The sequence below is a fragment of the Phascolarctos cinereus genome, unplaced genomic scaffold, assembly GCF_003287225.1.
Source record: "Phascolarctos cinereus isolate Bilbo 61053 unplaced genomic scaffold, phaCin_HiC Scaffold_7;HRSCAF=346, whole genome shotgun sequence".
NCBI lineage: Eukaryota > Metazoa > Chordata > Mammalia > Diprotodontia > Phascolarctidae > Phascolarctos > Phascolarctos cinereus.
In genome coordinates, this window is record NW_027556180.1 from 2,567,924 (window position 1) to 2,588,392 (window position 20,469).

Here is a 20,469-nt window from a genome sequence, read left to right on the forward strand (position 1 = left end):
GCCCATGCCCGAAAGCAATCCTCACTCGAGCACACCCTGAAGTGGCCCTCAGCTTCAAGGTGGGGGAAACCCCGCACTCCCTCCCGAGCGAAGAGAACTTTGGTCCCGGTACCAAGTCAAAGCTGGGGGTCTCCCCCACTTCCACCCACTGAAAGGCTCTCTGGGGTCACAGTGGACCAAGTCCGCCAGCCCTCGCCCTTCGGTGCATCCTCACCCGTTGGGGAGCCCGGGCGTGCTCTCCAGGTCCCGAGCTGGCCGGCCCCTCCACCACAGCCTCCTCCGGCCAGGGTGCTGACCATGGTCCTCTGGAGACGGCCCCAGCGGCTGCAAGTGGTGCATGAGCCAATCTGCATCTCGGCATCTGCCCCCTCAGGAAGTGGGCACCCAATTCACTGGGGAAAAGAGGACGAGGAGGGTCTCCTACTGCTCATCAGTATGGCCGGGAAACATGTAGGAAGCACCGACTACGTGCCGTTTCAGCCTCACGACGACACCGGGAGGCGGGTGCTCTTTTTCTCCCCATTTTACAGATGAGAAACTGAGGCAGGCAACGCCCCCTGGTGGCCAAGCTCTAGCCTCGTCGGCTGGTGTCACCATGGCTACAAACACCCATAGGGAGAGTCTCTGGAGCTCTTCTCAGTAAACTCACGGGCGCATGCTCAAAGCCACACTCCGCCGCGAGCCGTCCAAGGCTCTCAAAGGTGGCTCAGGCCCCGCCCCCGGAGAAGCCCCGCTTCGCTCTCCAGCCAGTCTCCGGTCTGGGGACGGATGTCGCGACAGTACGCGCGGTTTGGGAGGGGTAGGTGGAAGGCAGGAGGTGCATGCCCCGCCTCTACTTCCGGCGGGACGCCAAAGTGCGCGCGATGGCGCGCGTCCGGACGCCCTGACGCCCCGCCCCGGCGCCGTGACGCCCTGACGCCCCACCGCCCTGACTCCCGCCGCCCCGCCTCCGTCGCGTCAGTCGCCGCTTCCTCAGCGGTCTACTGCCTGCTGAGCCCTGAGCTCCTCGGTCTCTCGGTGGCGGGCGCCCTGTCGGAGCGGGCGCGGCGGAGCGGGCGGGCCAGCTCGGAGGCCATGGCGGCCTCGGCGGCCTCGCACCGGCCCATCAAGGGGATCCTGAAGAACAAGGGCGTCACCGACGGCCCGTCGGGCCTGCCCCCGCCCGCCGCCGGCTCTTCCGCGGGCCCCGGCTCCGCGGCCTGCGACGAGGACTTCGGGTGCGTCTGGGGCCCGGGGCCTACGGAGGGGGGGGGAGGGAGGCCCCGGGGCGACGCCGGGCCCTGCGCCTCGCCTCCCTCGGTAGCGCCCCCGGCCGGCCCGAGGGTCCACGCCCTCCCGTGGCCTGCCGCCCTTTGGGGCCGGGGCTCGGTCTGGCGGGTCCGCGTGGAGGCGCCCGAGCGTCCGGCCGTCGCACTCAGTACGGGCGCCGTCGAGGGGCTTGGTGCGGTGCGGCGTCTGCTCGGGCTCCGGAGGGGGCGGGGTGTGCCCCCCAGGGTCTGCTCTCGCCCCCTCCTAGGCCCCCTGCCCTGCCCTCCGTCCCTCCCTTGCTCCGGGGGTCCCAGACCCCTGCGGGCCCGCGGCGGTCTTTCTTGGGGTGCGCCCGACCGCCCTGCGGTGCTCCACGGGCGGTGTTTCCCAGAAACGCGCTGGAGAAGTTGCGCGTGCTGCCTGTAGCCTTTTCCTGCCTTTGCTGAAGTGCCTTCGGTCACCTGCACCGTAGGGGGGAAGGTTTTAGCGACTGCCCGTTTCAGAGCGTTTAGAACGCATCGACCGAGGGTCTCATTTCTCCTGTGTTCTTTTAGGAATACCGCCTGTTGCGGCTTCGTTTCTGTCACCCGCATTTCCCACTTTCTTTCTCTCACCCGCCTCCCACGGAGCCCTCCCGTAGGACAGAGCCCTGGGGTGTCTTGGGCTTCACCTCCTGAGAAGATTTCTTAGTTGACGGCAGGAATGGAGGAGAAGGCGTTTGAAAAGAATGACTTTCGTGCTGAATTTTCCCCCTCTGCTAGAAGTAATTGCAAAATTGACTCAAAATGATTGCCTGTCGAGCTTAAAAAGACAATTTACCTTAAAAATGTGTCACCTTTTACAGACTATTCGGGGCACAGAATCCATTGTAGCCTGTTCACTTCAGAACAGTTTGGCAGGCTCTGGTTTCTATTTATACAGTCATTTTTTCCTATTTGAAAAGATTTGTTATACTTCTCAGGAGAAATTAAAGGTGACTAAAATCAGAAAGCCACGGCTTTAGTGATTATCCGTGAGAGGCCAGCTTATGTTTTAGTCTGGTTTAAATGTCTTCATGCAGATGAAATTGAACTCAGACAGTTCGGTAGTCATTCCAGGTGGTAGCATATTCCTCTGGGTAACAGTTGGCACATTTTCTCCAGAACCAAGACATTTTGGTTTTCTTTACTTTTCTTTTGGTTTTTCTTTGTTCTTTTTTGTTTGTTTGTTTGTGAGTCAGTCCTTTCGGTCACATCCGACTCTTCTTGACTCCATGTGGGGTTTTCTTGGCAAAGATACTGGAGTGGTTTGACGTTTCCTTCCCCAGAGTCCTCATTTTACAGATGAGGAAACTGAGGCAGGCAAGGTTAAGTGACTTGCCCAGAAGTCAGTCACACAGCTGATAAGTGTCTGAGACCAGATTTGAACTTAGGAAGATGACTTTTCCTGACTCCAGGCCTGGCGCTCTCTCCACTGCATCACCTAACTTGTTACTCTTATTCTTTTTACAGTACCTAAGATAGTTATTTATGGTCCAGTCTTCTCAGAGTTTGCTTTGAAAGATGAATGGAAATCTTGTCTTTTTCCAAAGAGGCAAGGTTAAAAGTTGATTCCAGACACTGGTTTGGACCATGAAAAGCAAAGGATGAGATGAATCTCAACCTCACTCGTGGTCAACTGCTGCTTAGTATCTCCTCCTGAGTGACCCACTGGCCACTTGGTCTGTCCAGAATGGATCCTTTCCCTAACATCTGCTTCTTCCACAGACTTTCCTGATTCTGTTGGGGACACCACTTCTTTTATTACCTTGGAATTATGTTCGACTCTCCCTCTTACCCCCCACCTTTGCAGCCAATAACTTGCTGAAGTCCTGTTCGTGGCTTCTTGTATGTAGCGTGAGCCTCATCACCAAAGTGATCTCTTCCCTTTCCCATCCATCTTCTACAGCCACCAACAGAGTGTTCCTAAGGCCTTTTCTCTGCTGGGGTGAGGATAGAATTTTTTCATCTTAAGGGCAGTAAAGACAACTTGATGTTTCTTGGGGAGTAACGTGGTCAGAGACTCTGCTTTGAGAAGGCTTTGGGGCAGCTATGGAAGGTAGAGGGGGTAGAATCTGGAGTGGGGGATGCAATTTCTGAGGCTGTTGCAATAATCCTGGCCTGAAACATGGTGGGGCCTATGCTGTGCTGAAGAGAAGTGATAGATGTGAGCTCGAGTCAAAAGGCTTGACACATGGTTGGATACCCAAGGAACCCTGAAATTAGGAACCCGGGTATCAGAAAGGATGGTTCTCTTGACATAGAGAAGTAGAGAGAAGAGGCCAACTGAGCGGGGAAGATGAGATCTTTTGGGTATGTTGAATTTGAACCCCCCTGTGGGACATCGAGGTAGAGATGCTTAGCAGGCAGGTGGTGCCGGAGAGAGATCAAGGCTATATGTAGATTCCGGAGGGATTTCCTTAGAAATAATTGAATTCACAGGAGCTCATCAAATGAAGAGAAGAGGATATGAGACAACCCATACTTAGGGGGCTAGATGTGCATGATATCTGTTGAAGGAAACAGATCCCATTGGAAAGAAGAGGGTTATCAAAGGCCAAAGGACATGGGAGGATTGTAGATTTATGGCCACAGGGGATCTCCAGTGTCACCTCGTCCAAACCAGTGTCTTCTGGATGAGGAAACCAAGGGACAGGAAGCCTTTTTTGCACCCAGTAGACAAGTAGCAAGTGGCTACTGATTGAGCAAGTGCTTACCCACTGCCACAAACGTAAGTGGTAGAGTCAGGATTGGAACCCAGATCTCTTGATAAGAACAAATCTAGAGAGTGTCTAGGAGGAGGCTGCTCTGCTCTATCTTCTGTGGGAAGTCAGGTTTCTGTGAGTACAAAGAGTTGGGGGGAGGAGGAGGAGGGTCTCTGCCTGGGGAAGTTTTTGAACAGTAACTCCTGACTCTGTCCTCATCGCTGTGTCTTAGCATCCTAACCTGCCTGAGAAGGCCAGCTCAGCTGTTTGCTCTGGAAGCCTTCCCAGGTTGCACCTCTCTGCCTGCCTGCCCTCTAGTTAATGCTTGCCTCCCCCCCCCCCAGTTGTCCTGCTGCTGTCAGGCCACAAGCACTAAATACTTGGCCCTTTGATGGTGAGTCCTGGGGGTCTGGTGTCCACAGTACTTGCCCTCCATAGCTGCTTACATGCTTTTTGGAGGAATCCACGTGGATATTTACAGTTGTTGGGATAATGGAGACAAAGTGAAGGCCTGGTGGTTTGGGGTCTCCTGAGTGGAGGCTAGAAGTCCCAGGGTTTCCAAAGTTGTGAATAGGCACTAGTGGTTATCTCTAGAGAGAATGAGATCTGGGCCTTTGGGGGCAAGATTAATAGTTGGCAGTTAATGAAGAAACAAAGCAAAAAATCCCCGAAACCCTACCCAGTCATTAGAACAATGAAGCTAAACCACATGATGTCTCCTTATGACTAAGCTGAGCCCCGGAGGAGAGTTTAGGTTATGCACAGACCTCCCTCCATGGGTGAGGGATCACAGGTATGGTGAACTGTGTATATGTCAGACATGATTGTGTCTGACATACTGTCAGCATTTGCCGACCTTTTAATCTTTGATATGCTTCACTCAAGAAGCATTTACCATCATTGACTGTGAGCTGGGCACTTCAGGGATTATTAGACCTGTTTTTTTGGATGAGTGAACAAGATTTGGAGAGGTGAAATCACCTTTCCTGGTTATAGCCAGTACGTTGCCAAAGCCAGCTTTGGAATTCCAGCCTGGGTCTTCCTGCATGCAAGTCCAGCATGCCCTGTTACAATAACTGTGGCACACCTTCTTACAGTGGATTAGGCAAGATTTTTTAAGAGCTCTTTCCAAGCATTTATTCCGCCCCAAACTCATGACTGACAAAACGTGCTCACAAAGTAAAACTTTTGAAAACTTTTGTCATGCTAAGAGAGAAGCCAGTTGTGCTCAGACCATTCATTGTTCGTCATTGCTGAGGGGGTTTCCCTCAAGGGGTCAAACATCTGCTGCAATCTGAGCTGCATTTATAGTTTAGGGTTCTCTCAGGAAATCCAAATTTAATGAGGCTTTCACTGCAGTTCTGTGACATTATTCTGAAGAAATGAAGCCAAAGGAGTGTCCTCATCTACGCAGGCCAAACTGCTGCTTCTCTGCATTAGCCTCTTCCTTGGGCTGGGTGATGGAGGGATTTGGGAATGTTTGCAGAGTAGAAACAGAAGCCAGATGATGGTGCCCTAAGTATGCCGTAACTGTCAGCTTTTTCTCTATATCACCTTATTTTGGTTCTGGATATTAACCCGTTTTACATAGAGCATGTTGTGTTTGGAATAGTCCTTCCGCAAGCATAGGCCTGTCCCTGTCTTGCTCAGTAAACTCCAGTGGCTCCCTAGTAACTTTTAAAATCAAACACAGGCTCCTGTTACTTCAGAAATTGGCCTGCCCTGTTGAGTTCACTCAAATGTGCATATCTCTCCCCTTCTTTAAAAATGTTTTATTTTCAGGGGCAGCTAGGTAGTGCAGTGAAGAGAGCACTGGCTCTGGAGTCAGGAGGACCTGAGTTCAAATTCGGCCTCAGACACATAACGCTAGCTGTGTGACCCTGGGCAAGTCACTTAACCACATTGCCCAGCCAAAAATAAAATAAAAATTAGGCCTGCATTTTAAAAACAAGATAGAAAAGTGTTTTATTTTCCAAATTCTCTCCCTCTCTCCCCACTCCACACACTAAGAAGACAAGAAATACCATCCCCACTATATGTGTAGATTCATGCAAAACGTTTCTGCTTTGGCCATATTTCTGTACCTTTTCATAGGCTGTCCCACCTTCTCCTTAGAATCTCAATGGAGACGTCTCTTCCCCGCTCCTGCTGGTTTCTTTCCGTGACATTATCTTGGGTTTTTTGTTTGTTTTGTTCGTATTTAGTATATGCTCATGTGTGCATGTTGTCACCTGGCACAGAATGCAAGTGAGCTCCTGGAAGGCGGGGACTTTCTGACTGTCCACTACAGTGCACAGATCCGCAGCCCTTAGCACAGGTCTTGCGACATAATAGGTATTGAATGCGTGCCTGTGGATTGACCCGTGATCATCATAATTCTTTGTTTACCTTAAATCTAGCTTGGATCCTGCCCTTGAAAACAAAGATAGGTGTTAGCCACGAGGAATTTGGATGTTTGTCAGTTTTTGGGGGTTGGGGGAGGGCGTGGCAGGGTGTGGAGAAGTTCATCTTTTATTGTATTGAAGACATTTTTTTCCTTTTCATTTTAGCAAGAAATCCCAGAAGTGGGATGAAATGAATATCCTAGCAACCTACCATCCAGCAGACAAAGACTATGGTTTAATGAAAATAGATGAACCCAGCACTCCCTACCACAGGTAAAAGAAAAGTTTGCTATAGAATCTAATGGTCTGGCTCCTAGTAGCGCAGTGTTAGTGAATCGTCTCATGGTAGGATGGCTTGTAGAGGTTTCCATAGTTTATTCAAGTGTTGAAAATAGACAGTCTTATCATGGAGTTAAATGGGAAGAGTCAGGTTTTCGAGAAGTGATTGACTTCTGGCAGTTAACTAGGACTTGGAACTTTATTGACCTTGAGCTTATTTGTGGAGAGCTTATTTATCCAAATCATTTCTTTCAAGTGAAAAATGGAGGCTGTCTGAGATTCTTGTGTCATTGCCATCGAGTAGTGAAAAGAAGATCACTTTGCACTGATAATCCATTCCATAAGAGTGAAGAGGTTAGAAGGAAGTTGCAGATTATTGAAATCTCCTGCTGGTTGTGGTACTCAGAGGTTATTCTGAGTCTGAGAATTCACTTGCTGGTTTTGGCAGCTTGGCGAACCTTGCTGCATCTTGTGACTGAGTTATGGAAGAGGATTGGGGGCCATTGTTGAGATGAGTGTGGCTGGGCAGACCCCAAGGCTGGTGGGTTGCTTGAGTTCAGGAGTTTGGGTCTGCAGTGGCTGTGCTGCTGGACTCGGGGGAGGACTGCTGAAGGAGGTTGGAAAGGGAGGGAGCAGGTCAGACTCCCGTGCTGATTGGCAGTGGAGTTGGCCCATGGTGGCCGCTACGCTTCCAGCCTGAGTGAGGTGGTGAGACCACGTCTTGAACGGTGGGGAGGGGGGGCTTAAAAGCAGGCGACTCCTCTTCGTGCTTTACATAGGAGCCCACAGTCTGGCCCCCCAGGGAAGAGGGAGCAGAGGCTTCACTGTGTGTGAGAGCTGACCGCTGCTGTGGACATCGTGTCTTGAGTTGTAGATGTGCTTGTAACCAATGGTGATTTCTTTCAATTTAAAACTGAGAACGGTAAAGGCAGTGACAACATGAGGAAGAGGTAAAGATGGTAAAGAGAGCCGCAGAATAATGAGAAAGGGGGAGAGGTCGTTTAGGCAGCCATTAGGGAGATGTCCCTGTGCTTCCTGTGTTACTGGTACTCATACGGTAATCCCCTGAGCTTTTCTGCTGAGCAGTGGGCAGGGGGGGAGAGGAAGCACAACCCAGCCTGCCGCGAGTTCAGAGAACCACTCAGCGGGAAGAGGCGAGTCTGCCACTGACCAGCTCAGTTGAATTGGTCTCCTGGGGCCTCAGTGTCCTTGCCTGAAAAGCAAGGAAGTTGTTACTAAACTATTTCTTTGGATGTTAAAATGCTATGAATATTTTTTTAGGGCTTCATGAGGTAACGTAAATTGGATTATTAGTGCGCCCCTAATTGAGAGTTACTTTATAGCATATATTGGCTATTTTAATTCAATTAACATTTGTTACAAGTTTATTGTGTGCAAGGCACTTAAATGTAAATTTGAGAATTTACAGTAGTATCCTAACTAACTTTAATCAGTTTGTTCTTCCAAGTAATTATTGAATTTTAAATGGCATGGTACTCATCCCAAGAAGTTTTAGAATGTATGCAACTCTCAGTTACACGTAGGAAAATTCTTCTGAGCTCTTAGTTCTTGAGGTTGGTGCTTTTCTGATAGTCAGAAAAACGTCTCTTTTCAGTGTTCAGTTTGGAAACCAGGAATGAAAGAAGGCAGGCCAGAATAGGACCGTTAGCAAGCTTGAGCTCCCAGAGGTCGGACACGTCCACATTGTGTATGTGACTGAATGGAATCTATCCATAGCTTTCAAGTGGTCAAATGTTTAATCTCCATTTTTTCTTCATGTTGGTGATTAATATTATTTGAAAAAGTGTTTTTAGTAGATTTGGTTTACGATACAGATAATTGTAGCACAGCAGTTAGGCAGGGACAGGAATGTCGTTGTCTCTCCTTGTGTTTTGTGGTGGCAGCCGCGTCCTTCAAGCATTTCTGGTCTCTTTGCCATTCCAGTATGATTGGCGACAATGATGACGATGTCCTGAGTGACTCAGAATCGAATGAAACCCTGCTCCCAGAAGTCCTTGCCCGGAAGTAAGTAGTGACTCTCCCCTCCCGGATGCACTCAGAGGAGCTGGTTTGTGGCTTCTAGAACAGCTGACGTGTATGTAGGGCTTGTCAGTTTTCAAAGCACCTTACATTCTCTCCTTTGAACTTCAAAGTAGCCCTAGGAGGTAGGTTTTATAGGTTTCGTGCTCCCCATTTTACAGATGTGAAAACTGAGGAGACAAGTGACCTGCTTGGACTAATAAGGGACAGAGCCAAGATTGGAATCCAGCTTGTTTCACCATAGCATTGTGCTTCCATTTCAGTTTAGGAACACTAAGTATGTAAAAAGGTGTATGTTGACTGGTTAGGCATCTCAACCCAGCGTTCTTAGAAGTGATCCTCCTAGTGGCAGGGAACCAAAGGGTGGTGGGACACGTTGGGCGTCCATTGAAGAGAACAGAGGGATCAGTGTGGAGAGCTCAGGATGCAGTCTGTTTCTCCTCACTCCCCCACTCACGTTCTGAGATCTCAGCCCAAGAAATGAGCAAGGAGAAAAGATCCCAGCCAACGGGCATCTCCGCTTCTTGTCTTGTCTTGGTTCTTGCCAAGTATTTAATGATGCTGTGTCTTGTCAGTGGGATGGTTGTAACCTGTGGGGAGGGGGGGTGGTGTGCGCGTGCATATGCGTGCGTGTGTGTGTGTACCATCATCATTTACTGAGTGCTAGAAGCAGGCTTCCTTCGTCAGCTAATCCACTGCCTCTCTTGGATAAGGTTGTCGGCTGCCGAAGGCTCTGAACCAAAGTTTCTCATTCATGATAATGAAAGTAGTGAAGAGGAAGATGACCTGACGCCCGAAGAACGAGGTAGAGGGTTTTCTTGACTGTTTTAGTTATTTGTGGGGAACACCCGGGGACACCAGCCAGTTATGTACCAAAGTGGTTTCCATTTTCTCCATTGTTAGGGGACAGGCAGAGGGGGATTTTTTTTTTAGTGGCAGATACCTTTTAGAAAATGTAATTAGTTTGTTCCCTACTTTCAGGCTGTGTGTTATGGGAAGAGCAGGTTACCTACTGTAAGGCAAAATCTTGACTCCATGTTTGTTTGGACATCAGCAGAAACTGTTGAGTAAGTGGGTAAAGTGGGCCAGAAGTGGGATTTTGCCTCAGAGCAACACAACACAAGCCACAGAAATGGAGTTTGGCCGGGCTGCAGCTCAGGTTGAGCAGGTCAGAGCCGAGACAAAAGCCATTTCTGAAAAGTAGCTGCCAGGGTGTCGACTTCTCCTCACGGCTCTACTGCAGGGTCAAGCGGATTATGGCTCCGGGGGCAGGGATCCACTCCTGCTTGTGGGGGGACATCTGGCCTCCTTCTCCTAGTTCTGCTTGAGAGGAAGCTCCAAGAAGTAGGGGTTGCCACAGCTCTGAAGGAGTCTGGCTGGTTCGCCAAGCTTTTTCAGTAATGCATCTATGAATGTCATCCTGGGCGGGCATCACAGAGTAGGGGACGTCGTTTGGGAGTTTTCATTGGAGTCGTGGCCAACACTTGGGGCAGGTGGGAAGATCCTGTTCTTTGGGCCACAACACATAGTAGAACGTCAGAACTGGAAGGGACCCTGGAAGTCATCTAGCCATCATCTTGGAGGTGGCAAACACCGAGCCCAGACAAGTTTATTGATAACTCAGAAAGTCTGTGGCAGAGGCGGCACTAGAATCCAGCACTCCCAGAGGAACACATCTTCTCCACCAAGTGGGAAGGGACCTCTCAAGTTTCTATTCTGTACCGAAGTAAGGATCACATGAGCAGTTCATTGTACGGCCTCCACTGGGAGGCCGACCCCTTCTCTCTTGGTCAGTTATCTGGTGCTAGCGTCAAACCTAAATTTACATGCAGCTTTGACTCTGTTTTCCCTAGTCTGGCCCTCTAGGGCAAGACAAAACAAATGTAATCTCTCTTCCACGAGACAGCCCTTCACTTACTTGAACACAGCCATCAAACTCAGCAGCTCTCCGGCCTGCGTCACATAGACTTGTGGCCCTCCACCGTCCTGGCCGCTCTCTGCATGAGCTCCACATTATCAAGGCAGTCTCCTTACTAAATTGTGCCACCCAAAAGTGAACAGATGATTCCACAGGGTATGTGACCAAGGTCTTTCCTCTCCAGCCTAAGGGCACATTAACTTTTCTCCTTAAACCCTTCACTTCCTCATTCCTATCTGCTGGCTCTCACTGAGACCAGGCTCTCTTCTGGTAACCCAGACTCCATGGCCACCCTTTCCAGCACTGGTGGCACTTTTTCTCATACCCCCAACTCACTGGTCCTGGTGGGTGAGTCCGATACTCCTCACCAAACACTGGGCACAGCAACAGCCGTGTTGTATGATGACCAACCATGAATAACGTGGCTCTTCTCAGCAGTGCAATGATCTAGGACGATTCCAGTGCTGTCTACCTCCAGAGAAGGAACTGTGAAGTCTAAATGCAGAGTGAAACAGACTCTTTTCACTGTAGTTTTGGGTGGTTTTTTTTCTTCTTTTGGTCAGTTTCTTCTCTGACAACATGACTAATATGGAAAAAAAAAGTCAAACAAACCAAAAAGCCCCCCAAATACTCCTCACTTCTCCTTGCCACTCCCATACTTTCCTCTATAACATTACTCAACAATTGCCCCCTTTTTTGAGGTTCACATTATCCAGATTTATCACTCAGTCCAGATCCTGGTGGCCATTATCACCCTTTTTGTACCCCCTAGACATTCTCCCTGCTTCCTTAATGAGTTCAGTGCCTGGTATACAGTCTTTAATACCACTATAGCTCTTGACCTCATCCTAGGGGACCTTAACACAGATGTTGATGCTTCCTCCAATCCTCAGTCTGCTCAGCTCCCACAACCACTACTTTTGCTGCACCGTAGCCACTCATAGAGGTAGGTGTACCTTTGATCCACCACTGTAGTGGATCAAACTCTTGTATTTGATCGTAATCTTTTATCATTCTATCTTTCCCTCTACCTTTCTACTCCTAGGCCTGCCCACTTCTCTTTGGCTAGATCTTCTTTCAGGTCATACTCCCTACATGATACTGTCCCCTAAGGCCTACTCCTTCTCAGTAGTTCTCATGGATTCAGTTATCTATGCGAATGATTCCCAGACTGTTTATCCAGTCCTTATTTCTCTGCCACGCCCAACTGCTTAATGAGCCCCTCAAACCTAGTATGTCCAAGGTGGAGCTCGTTACTTTTTACTCCCAAACCCTCTCTTCTGCCTAACTTTCCCATTACTGTATAGGTCACCCCCACACTCCAGATTAGGAATCATCCTGGACCCTTCACTCTCTCATCTCTCCCCCACCCAATCCAATATAATTCCAAGTCAGTTTCACCTCTGTAGGGTCTCTGGTCCCTTTAACCCCTGCAGCACCTCTGATCCATTTCACCTCTGCACCATCTCTTAAACATCGCTTGTCGATTTCACCCTGCAGCGGCTCTGGTCCATTTCACCTCTGCACCATCTCTGGTCCATTTCACCTCTGCAGTGTCTCTTAAGCATCTCTTGTCGATTTCACCTCTGCAGTGGCTCTGATCCATTTCACATCTGCAGCACCTCTCCTCAGTTTCACCTCTGTAGCATCTCTGGTCCATTTCACCCCTGCACCGTCTCTGGTCCATTTCACCTTTGCGGCGGCTCTGGTCCGTTTCACCTCTGCAGAATCTGTCCAGTTCACCCCCTTCTCTCTCACACTGCCATCACTCTGGTGCAGACCCTCATCACCTCAAACCTAGACTAGTGCCATAACTTGTGGGTCTACCTGCCTCAAGTCTCTCCCCACTCCAGTCTATCTTCCATTCAGCCATGAAAGTGATTTTCCTAACAGACGGGTCTGACCATGTCACCCCTCTGCTCAATAAACTCCAGTAGCTCCTGTTGTCTCCAAGGCCACATCCTTCATAACCCAGCCCATTCCTGCCATTTTGCTCTTGACTCCCCTCCTGTACTCTGTACCACAGTGACACTATCCTCCTGGCTGTCCCTTGCACCACATACTCCATCAAAGGCCAGACTTGGAGTCTAGCAGGTTCATGTGTCCCCTCTGACCTATACTGGCCCTGCGGCCCTGTGCCAGGCATTTAACCTTGTACTGCTGCAGAAATAAGCATGCATTAGTAAAGGGAGTATGGAAACTCCCACAGATGAACTCACTACTTTGTATCAGAATGCTTTGTCTTTGCCACAATTGGACCAAAAGGCAATTTAAGGTCATAATATTCAGAAGAGGGTGAGACTTTAGAGGACAGCCCCTCCATTTTATAGATAAGGAAACTGAGGCCTGTAGGTAGCATGACTCCAAGTTCAGTCCACTTCCCACTCTGCCACTTCTACCTCTCTGCCATCCCCACTCCTCTGCAGGGTCCTACTTCTTTGCCAGGTCTTCAGAGCTCTCCAGAATCTGGTCCTGCCCAACCTTTCGATCTGGTCCTGTGTGTGGTGGATAATAATTAATAATAACTGAGGGAATCTGAGCTAACAGTTTATTAGCAAAACAAGAATAACAAAGGGGGTAGCTAGGCAGTACAGTGGATAGAGTGTCAGGTCTGGAGTCCGAAAGATTCCTCAGATCTGGCCTCAGACACTTCCTAGCTGGGTGACCCTGGGCAAGTCACTTAACCCTGTCTGCCTCAGTGTCCTCACCTGTAAAATGAGCTGGAGAAGGAAACAGCAAACCCCTCCACTATCTCTGCCAAGAAAACCCTAAATGGGGACATAAAGAGTCGGATGTGACTGAAAAATGGCTGGACAACAACAACAAAGCAGAACAGATAGAATAAATGGGTAAGCAGACTCCCAGTCAGTGCAGAGACACTGAATGCAAAGTAATTCAGGTTTTTATGTATTAAAAACAATCAAGTGAAGTCAGTCAATTAAAATAAAAAACTAACCAGGGTACAAAGTCAGGTAACCTGATTTCTAATTGGAGGAAAGCCTAGGGACTTTCCAAATTGGGAGGGGGAGAATGAATAGGTGCAATTTCCTGAAATCAGAAAAAGAGGGGTCCCACTCCCCGCAAGTGTCTGTATTCAGTCAAAGGAACATGGAAATAATAATTGGCCAGTACAGGGCCAATTTTCACATAAGACACATGGGTTACTTGAGATGGAGAATTGCATCAGTCTTTGGCTGTGACTGGGTTTCTGGTCAGCATAACCTAAGTCCTTGGTTAAGAGTCTCTAAGCAGCAGGTGGGAGTAGTCCAGCTTCCCAGCCATGCAGGACTGGTTTCAAACAAAGCAGTAAAGTTTTTTCTCAGTTCTCATAATTGAAGAAAGTTTTCTCACATGACAGAAATTGAACAGAAGGGCACCAAGGTGGCTCCAGAATGGAGTCCCGAGATGGAGTCGGTGTGGCTTATTCGGTTCTGCCAGTTCTTCCTTTGGATTCATGGGGGAGGGGGCCAGCGCATTGCCTCTTTGAATCCCTGATGTATGAGCCAGGCCTGTAAGGTTTTTCATGTATTCATAATCAGAATTACATAAGTCAGGCAACGGATCAAGCTACTTAGAGGGCTCACAACAGACTGATTTTGAGAGGAGGGATTTACATGTCCCCAAAGTAAAGAAAACTAAGCGAAATAAACATCGTGGAAAGGACAAAGCAACACAATGATGATCACCCGTATTAAATAACATCAAGTCTCTTTGAATCCTGGTGACACTCCCAATGTCCATTTAATACCAAGACATTTTGTCTTGGAGTCCAGACGTCCCAAGTAGTCATCTGGTTCTTGAAAATGTCTTCTCTTGGACCTTCTGGAATAGGCCTCATTCTCAGAGCCGCTGTGAAGGGGGTTCTGCTTCTGTGTTTCCAAATCACTTGTAGAGATTCCTAGGTAGCTCTGCTGAGATCTGCTAGTAACAAGACTTGTTAGCACTTATTCTGTGGTAAGCATTTTACAATTACTATCTCATTTGATCCCTCTGGGAGGTAGATACTCTTATTATTCCCATTTTATTGATGAAGAAACTGAGAGGCTGACAGGGTAAAGTGACTTGCCTAGGGTCACACAGCTAGTAGGTATCTGAGGCCAGATTTAAACTCAGGTCTTTCAGGCCTGGCGCTCTATCTACTGTACCACCTACCTGCCTAGCTGCCTGCTTCTAATTTACCTAAACAATTCTGTTATATAAAACTTTGAAAGTTCTGCTTCAGCCTTCCCAAAAGACATTGCTAGTTCCTGGTCATCTCCCCCCTCCCATCATTGCATCTCTGTCCTCATTGTCCACAGCAGGGAATAGGCCCAGCTTACAGTGGGGGTGGGGTGTAGAGGGGTCCCTCCTCTTGGGCCCCTTTTTACTTTTAAATCACCCTTTCCATTCCTTAATTGAAGTTTACTCATTTCTAAGTTGCTCCCTCATTTAAACAATCTTTTCTAAGGTGAACAAGAGGCAGCTATTTAAGTTTTAGATAAATTTAAAAGTGCAAAATGCATACCTGTTTGGTTTTTTTTTCCCCCTACTCTGGGATTCCTTTCAAACTAACTGCTTCCTGTCTCCATTGTTCTGTGGCCTGGGATGGCCTCTGTCACCTCTTGGCTTCTTTCTCATTCTCAGAGAGCTTCCCCAGATCCCTTGCAGGATTTCACCTTGCTCCTACCCCCATGAGCTTTGAGTCATAGGCCCAGATGTGCCCAGAGGGGATTTACTGACCAAATGGCTGGGGTCTAGGCCCTAGCCACGTTTCTCTCTGGCTTTTCCTGTGATTCTCCACTGACAAAGGCATGCAGAGGGGAGCAGGGGAAGCTTCATTGATCCATTTGGTTGTAATGATTTTTAAAAAGGTGTCAAGGGGAGAAGATGGAAAGCCCCATTGAACCAAAATGTGTTTTTATGTCCCCTGAAGGTTTTTGTCTACTAGGACCTTCCTTCCCTTTTCCCCTAGTCCTGTGGAGAAATGAGGTGTTGAACAGGATGCATTTTCCCCAAAGAAATGCTGGGGAGTCCAGATTGCCAGAGCTTTGAGGAACTAAGCCTCCGATTTAGGACCCAGTGAAGGACACTAGGTGAAGGAGGAGGCCGGGTCTTGAGGAGCAGCAGTGGGGCCGGGGGAACAAGGCTTGTAGCTGACAGGCCCAGCCTTTGGGTGTGTGGCCTGTCTTACACCTGCTGGCTATGACCACAGGCAAATCCCAGCTGGTCAGTGTCCCTGGGAGTGCTCCCAGCTACCTTGTGGTCCCACCAAATGTGGTCCAGAGCAGGCAGGTGAAGCAGGGTTCAAGGCCAGCAGAGAGGAAAGCTAAGGAGCCCCTTTGGTGCCTTGGACACATTGGGCTGGTTTCTGCCAAGGCCAGGGTTCTGGAAGCGACTCTGTGGTGACTGAAATTAATGTTCACAAAGTTCCAAGTACGTTCCGTTTATGGGTAAGGGTAGCAGTTACCAATAAAAGGAGTCTTTAGCTCCTCAGCAAGCCAGAAGACCCTGAACAAAGGCTGACAGGTTATTTTTATGGACAAAAGGAGAAGCGTCCAAAAACTGGTATCTTCAATGGGGAAAACGGTACACTTGGTTACAAAGTCGGAAGCATCATCGGTATGAGAAACGATACAGTTGGTTGGAAATCAGCAACAACCCGTCCTTCCATCTTGTCACAGGAAATTCTGATTTCCTGTAACAAGGAGAGTTGGACATGCCTTACAGGAAATACATAGAGGACATTTCTTCTGATTGGTCAGAGACAGTGAGTGCTGTAGCGGTAACAAGTGTCTTAAATTCGGAGCCAAAGAAATGTGACTCAGGCAGTTGCGCAGAACATCCTTGGTGATGCAGAGTAGAATCAGTTACAGAAATGGAGGAAGAATGGAGACGCTAGCCCCACTTCTTCACACGATTCCCCTTAAAATGTCCCTTGGAAAACCCAGGTGTTTGGTTTTGTCATTAAAGAGTCATGGGGGGGGGGTGTTGAGTTTGGGAATGTTGCTTATTCGGTCGGCTCCTTCTGTCTCATAGAAAAAAGGCGTCAGTTTGAAATGAAGAGAAAACTGCACTACAATGAAGGGCTCAACATTAAGCTGGCGAGGCAGCTCATTTCCAAAGAGCTTCGGGGGGACGAAGAAGACGAGGACGATGACACCGAAATGAGTGAGTCTGGTGAGGTAGAATGCATGGCCACAGAGGCAGTGCCCCGAGGGGAGCTCTCGGCAGCCATTGTCCCCACCCATTGGGGGCTGCTGAGACCCGTGTCCCTGCACGGTGGCAGCGCCTCCTTCCTGACCCCTGGTCCCCGTATGGGTCAGCTGACCAGTCAGGGTGAGGAGATGCAGTCGTGACCCCGACTCACACAGTTTCCGGATACTCCGGTGGGCTCTTTGGAGACTCCATACTGAGTGTGCACAGAGGGCTGCTGGGTTAGCCACTTGACATTTCGAGGCTCATTGTCTGTCATGAACAGCTGGTGTCTGGGATGAGCTTAACGCGAGGGGGAAGTTGTGATTTTTCTAAAATTAGAAATGATGAGACCCAGGCCACCGAGCACTTGCTGCTCATCAGACTCCATGTGGGAAACTGTAGAACAGAAGATGAGTCTGTTGGGAAGTTAAACGGGGCTGGGGATGTCTGTTTGCAGCCAGCTGCCTGCTCTGTGCCACAGTAAGTTGTGCCCAGGGACGTCTCTCCTCGGTGGGCGTGAAGACCGAGGAGGGACGCAGCGGGGGGGCTCCTGGAGGGAAGCCCCTCTCCCCCGGGTGCTGTCCAGGATCCACCTCGCCCTTCCCTGTGGAGATCTCAGGGCCCAGAGGTCTCTTCCATTGTCTTCAAACTGCACATGCTCTAGTTCTCATCTTAAATGGGGCCTTTTTGGCTTTCGTTTTATCAGACCCAGATGATGTCAGAAGCTTTTTCATGATTCATCTCATTGAGAGCTTATCTTTGTTTTGGTTACCATACAGGACTTGAAGTCAGGGGAGAACTGAGTTCGAATGCTGCCTCAGACCCTTTCTAGCTATGTGACCATGGACAAGTCACTTTAGTTTTGTCTGCCACCTCTGTCCCAGGGTTGTTGTGAGGATCAAATGAGTTCATGTTGCTAAAGCCCTCAGCCCAGTGCCTGGCACACACTGCCTGTGGTTCATACATTTAGAGCTGGAAGGGTCCTTAGAGGCCCAGACTCCACCCACTGTACCCTGCATCTCAGAATTAGTGACCCCTCTCTTGTCCTACCTTTCAGGGGAGAGTTGGACATGCCTCAGCTCTCACGTTTTGTACCTTAGAGGGGTTTCCTGTGCCACCCCAGCCCTCCCCCCACCCTGTCTGACTTTGAAGCGAGGCCGTGGAGGGGAATCCTTCCTGGATCATCTCTGTCTGTGTTGGCCAGCCCAGGTAGCAGCTGGGACCAGGTCCACCAGTAACAAGCAGTCTCTCGCTGTCTTCCGTTTCACAGAACCTGGCAGGAGCAGTGAGCGCCAAAGCCAGTCCGGTGTTCCCTAGAAGAGTTTGGGGTGGCGGCTCCAGACCTCTGCTCCTTCACTGCTTCACGGTCTCCGCACTTCACAGCTTAGGTGTCGAAATGAATATCAGTGTGTCACCAAGAACGTTAAAATGGTAACATGAGAAAGCACGACCTTTGTGGGGGGGGGCGGCAGCAAAGGTGGTGCAAAGAACTTGTGCCTAGCGCCTGCCTGAGAAGACTGCTGTCCACACTGGCATTCCTTTCCTAAGAGCACTGGTTAGTTGGGGTAGGGTTTAATCACTTTGTGTGCTTTAAAAGGTAAACAGCAGCTTTTCGTACAGTTCAAGAGTGGTATATCACGTGTAGATTTTTTAAAAACCCAAATGGTATAGCAGGTGACAGGCTGATAAAGTCTCATCCTGATTAGGGGTAGTAACTTTTTTTTTTCTTCAACTGAAAAAGGGATTCTTTTAGCAAAAGCTCTTCTGTAGCTCTACCTGATCTAGCAACTTTAAAATTCTTCTATTTTCCCTTTAGACCTTGAAAGGAAAGCCTGGCATTTTTTTAATCTCTTCCAAAGTAGCTGTTTTCCCAGAAGCGTTTTCAGGTTCAGTTTGCACTAACCCCTGGCCTCCTATCCTTTTGTACACTCTATGGGCAGATTTGAAATCAGGTGGGGTTTTTTTTTTTTGAGTGGACACAACTCAGTAATCTCCCCACCCCTTCCATGCCACCCTGTATAACAGTCCACCACATACATATAATCAGCAGGTCCTTGAGATTCGATTTTCAATATGGTAGGAACTGGTCTTATGTAGACTGCTCAAACACTTAGCATGGTAGTAATTTGTGAGTAACCACAGTGGCTGATCAGGGTTTCTGGTCTGCCTGGGCCGCGGGTGGAACTGCCTTTGGTCATGACAGGCTTCACAAGAAAATCATTCAAGAACTTAGCTGAAGAAATTGTTCTTCCCCCAGCCCATCAGTCGAACTGCTGTTGAGCTCTTTTTCTTTTTTTACTTCAATAGATCCTAGGAAATCCAAACTTCATTGATTGCATGACTAGGAAAGGATTGTGTGAGGTGATTTGGTGTAATTCCCAGACCGTACTCAGTCTTGACATGAGACGAGCATCAGTAGGGCCTGCTTCAAGAGTTACCACTAAAGCCACATGTGCTGTCATCTTCTGAGGGCGAAAATACTTGAGTTTTCTCTGCAGTGGAGGATAAATCCAGTGTGTTTTTTGGCCTGGTGACCGCTTAATTTGTAATCAAATATCTATAGGTTAAATTTGATCCTTTTGAAAGCAGACTTTCCATTATATGGATGTACTTTTAACATTTTTTGTGTATCTTGTATATATGAAATAACTTTATTGAGCAGCTTAACTATTGAAACATCGGTGAGTCAGTAAAACAGTGAAGACTGGTTGCCATTGGAAAAATGTGATACTTCTTTTAAACATTTTATGAAACAGAAGTATTTTTTTACAGTGAGAATCCAGACAAGACCCTTGAAGCTGCAGTGGCTGCGTCCCAACCAAAGGAAGTCTTGCTGGGATACCTTCCACTGCTTGTCCCCTCCTTCCTTCCTTTAATACAGTGGTGTTACGCTTTTTTAAAGCATTCTAGGTCTGTGGGGAGGGGAGAGGGGAGTGCCGGAGTAAGGGATCCCTATCCTTTATCTCGTTTTTGTGTTCTTAAGATATTTTAGGGTTTTGTGTTTATGTGTGTGTGTGTGTCTATATATCTATATCTATCTGCATATATATATATATGTACACACACACATACACACACGAAAACAGCTGCTCTTTGAAGACCTAATGTAAAGAAAGTTCTTGGGGCTAAAGTATTAAGATGACACTTGGCTGTTCTTTATGAAGGCTGGGATTCTTTCCTGGAAGCTATAGGTTTACAAAGTTAATTGGAAAACCACTTTATTCTTACCCCTGTCTTCCAAATTTAGGCAGACAGAGAAGCTATTCTATCTGTAAAACAATACAGAAGACTTCTATTACTTGGAATGTGTATAGTTAAAATCTGTTGTTAAATATGTCAGGACAAAAGTTTGGCCACGTAGTTTGATGAAGATGAAGGGACATTTTCATAAAGTCCTTGCTGGGTTGCCCACAAATGGCTATTACAAAGTTAGTGTCTGAAAAAATACCTGATTGTAAATGTACAAAAACAAATGACTAAATAAAATTTGAAAGACTTCTAATTTTCTTCAATTTTTTTTTTACATTGCATATAATAGACTCAATAAATATTAGTTTAATTTACTTGGAAATAAAAGGAGAATTTAATTTTTCTTAGGCTCTCAGTATAGATAATGTTTTTCATTTCAGTTGGCATATTAAATAGCATTGTCACATTACAATCTGTGGACATGCAGATACTTGTAGGTGATTTAGCCTTTCTTT

At 48.1% G+C, this 20,469-nt stretch overlaps 1 protein-coding gene across 1 annotated transcript; it reads left to right on the top strand.

Moving 5' to 3' along the window:
- Nucleotides 1-942: 942 nt before the first annotated feature.
- Nucleotides 943-20,267, top strand: PPP1R2 (protein phosphatase 1 regulatory inhibitor subunit 2). The gene is made up of 6 exons (XM_020964708.2): nucleotides 943-1,217; nucleotides 6,520-6,627; nucleotides 8,578-8,658; nucleotides 9,387-9,478; nucleotides 16,607-16,738; nucleotides 18,036-20,267. Exons 1-6 carry the CDS (start codon nucleotides 1,075-1,077, stop codon nucleotides 18,080-18,082), a joined length of 603 nt encoding a protein of 200 aa, XP_020820367.1. The 5' UTR covers nucleotides 943-1,074; the 3' UTR covers nucleotides 18,083-20,267.
- The last annotated feature ends 202 nt before the right edge of the window (nucleotides 20,268-20,469 follow it).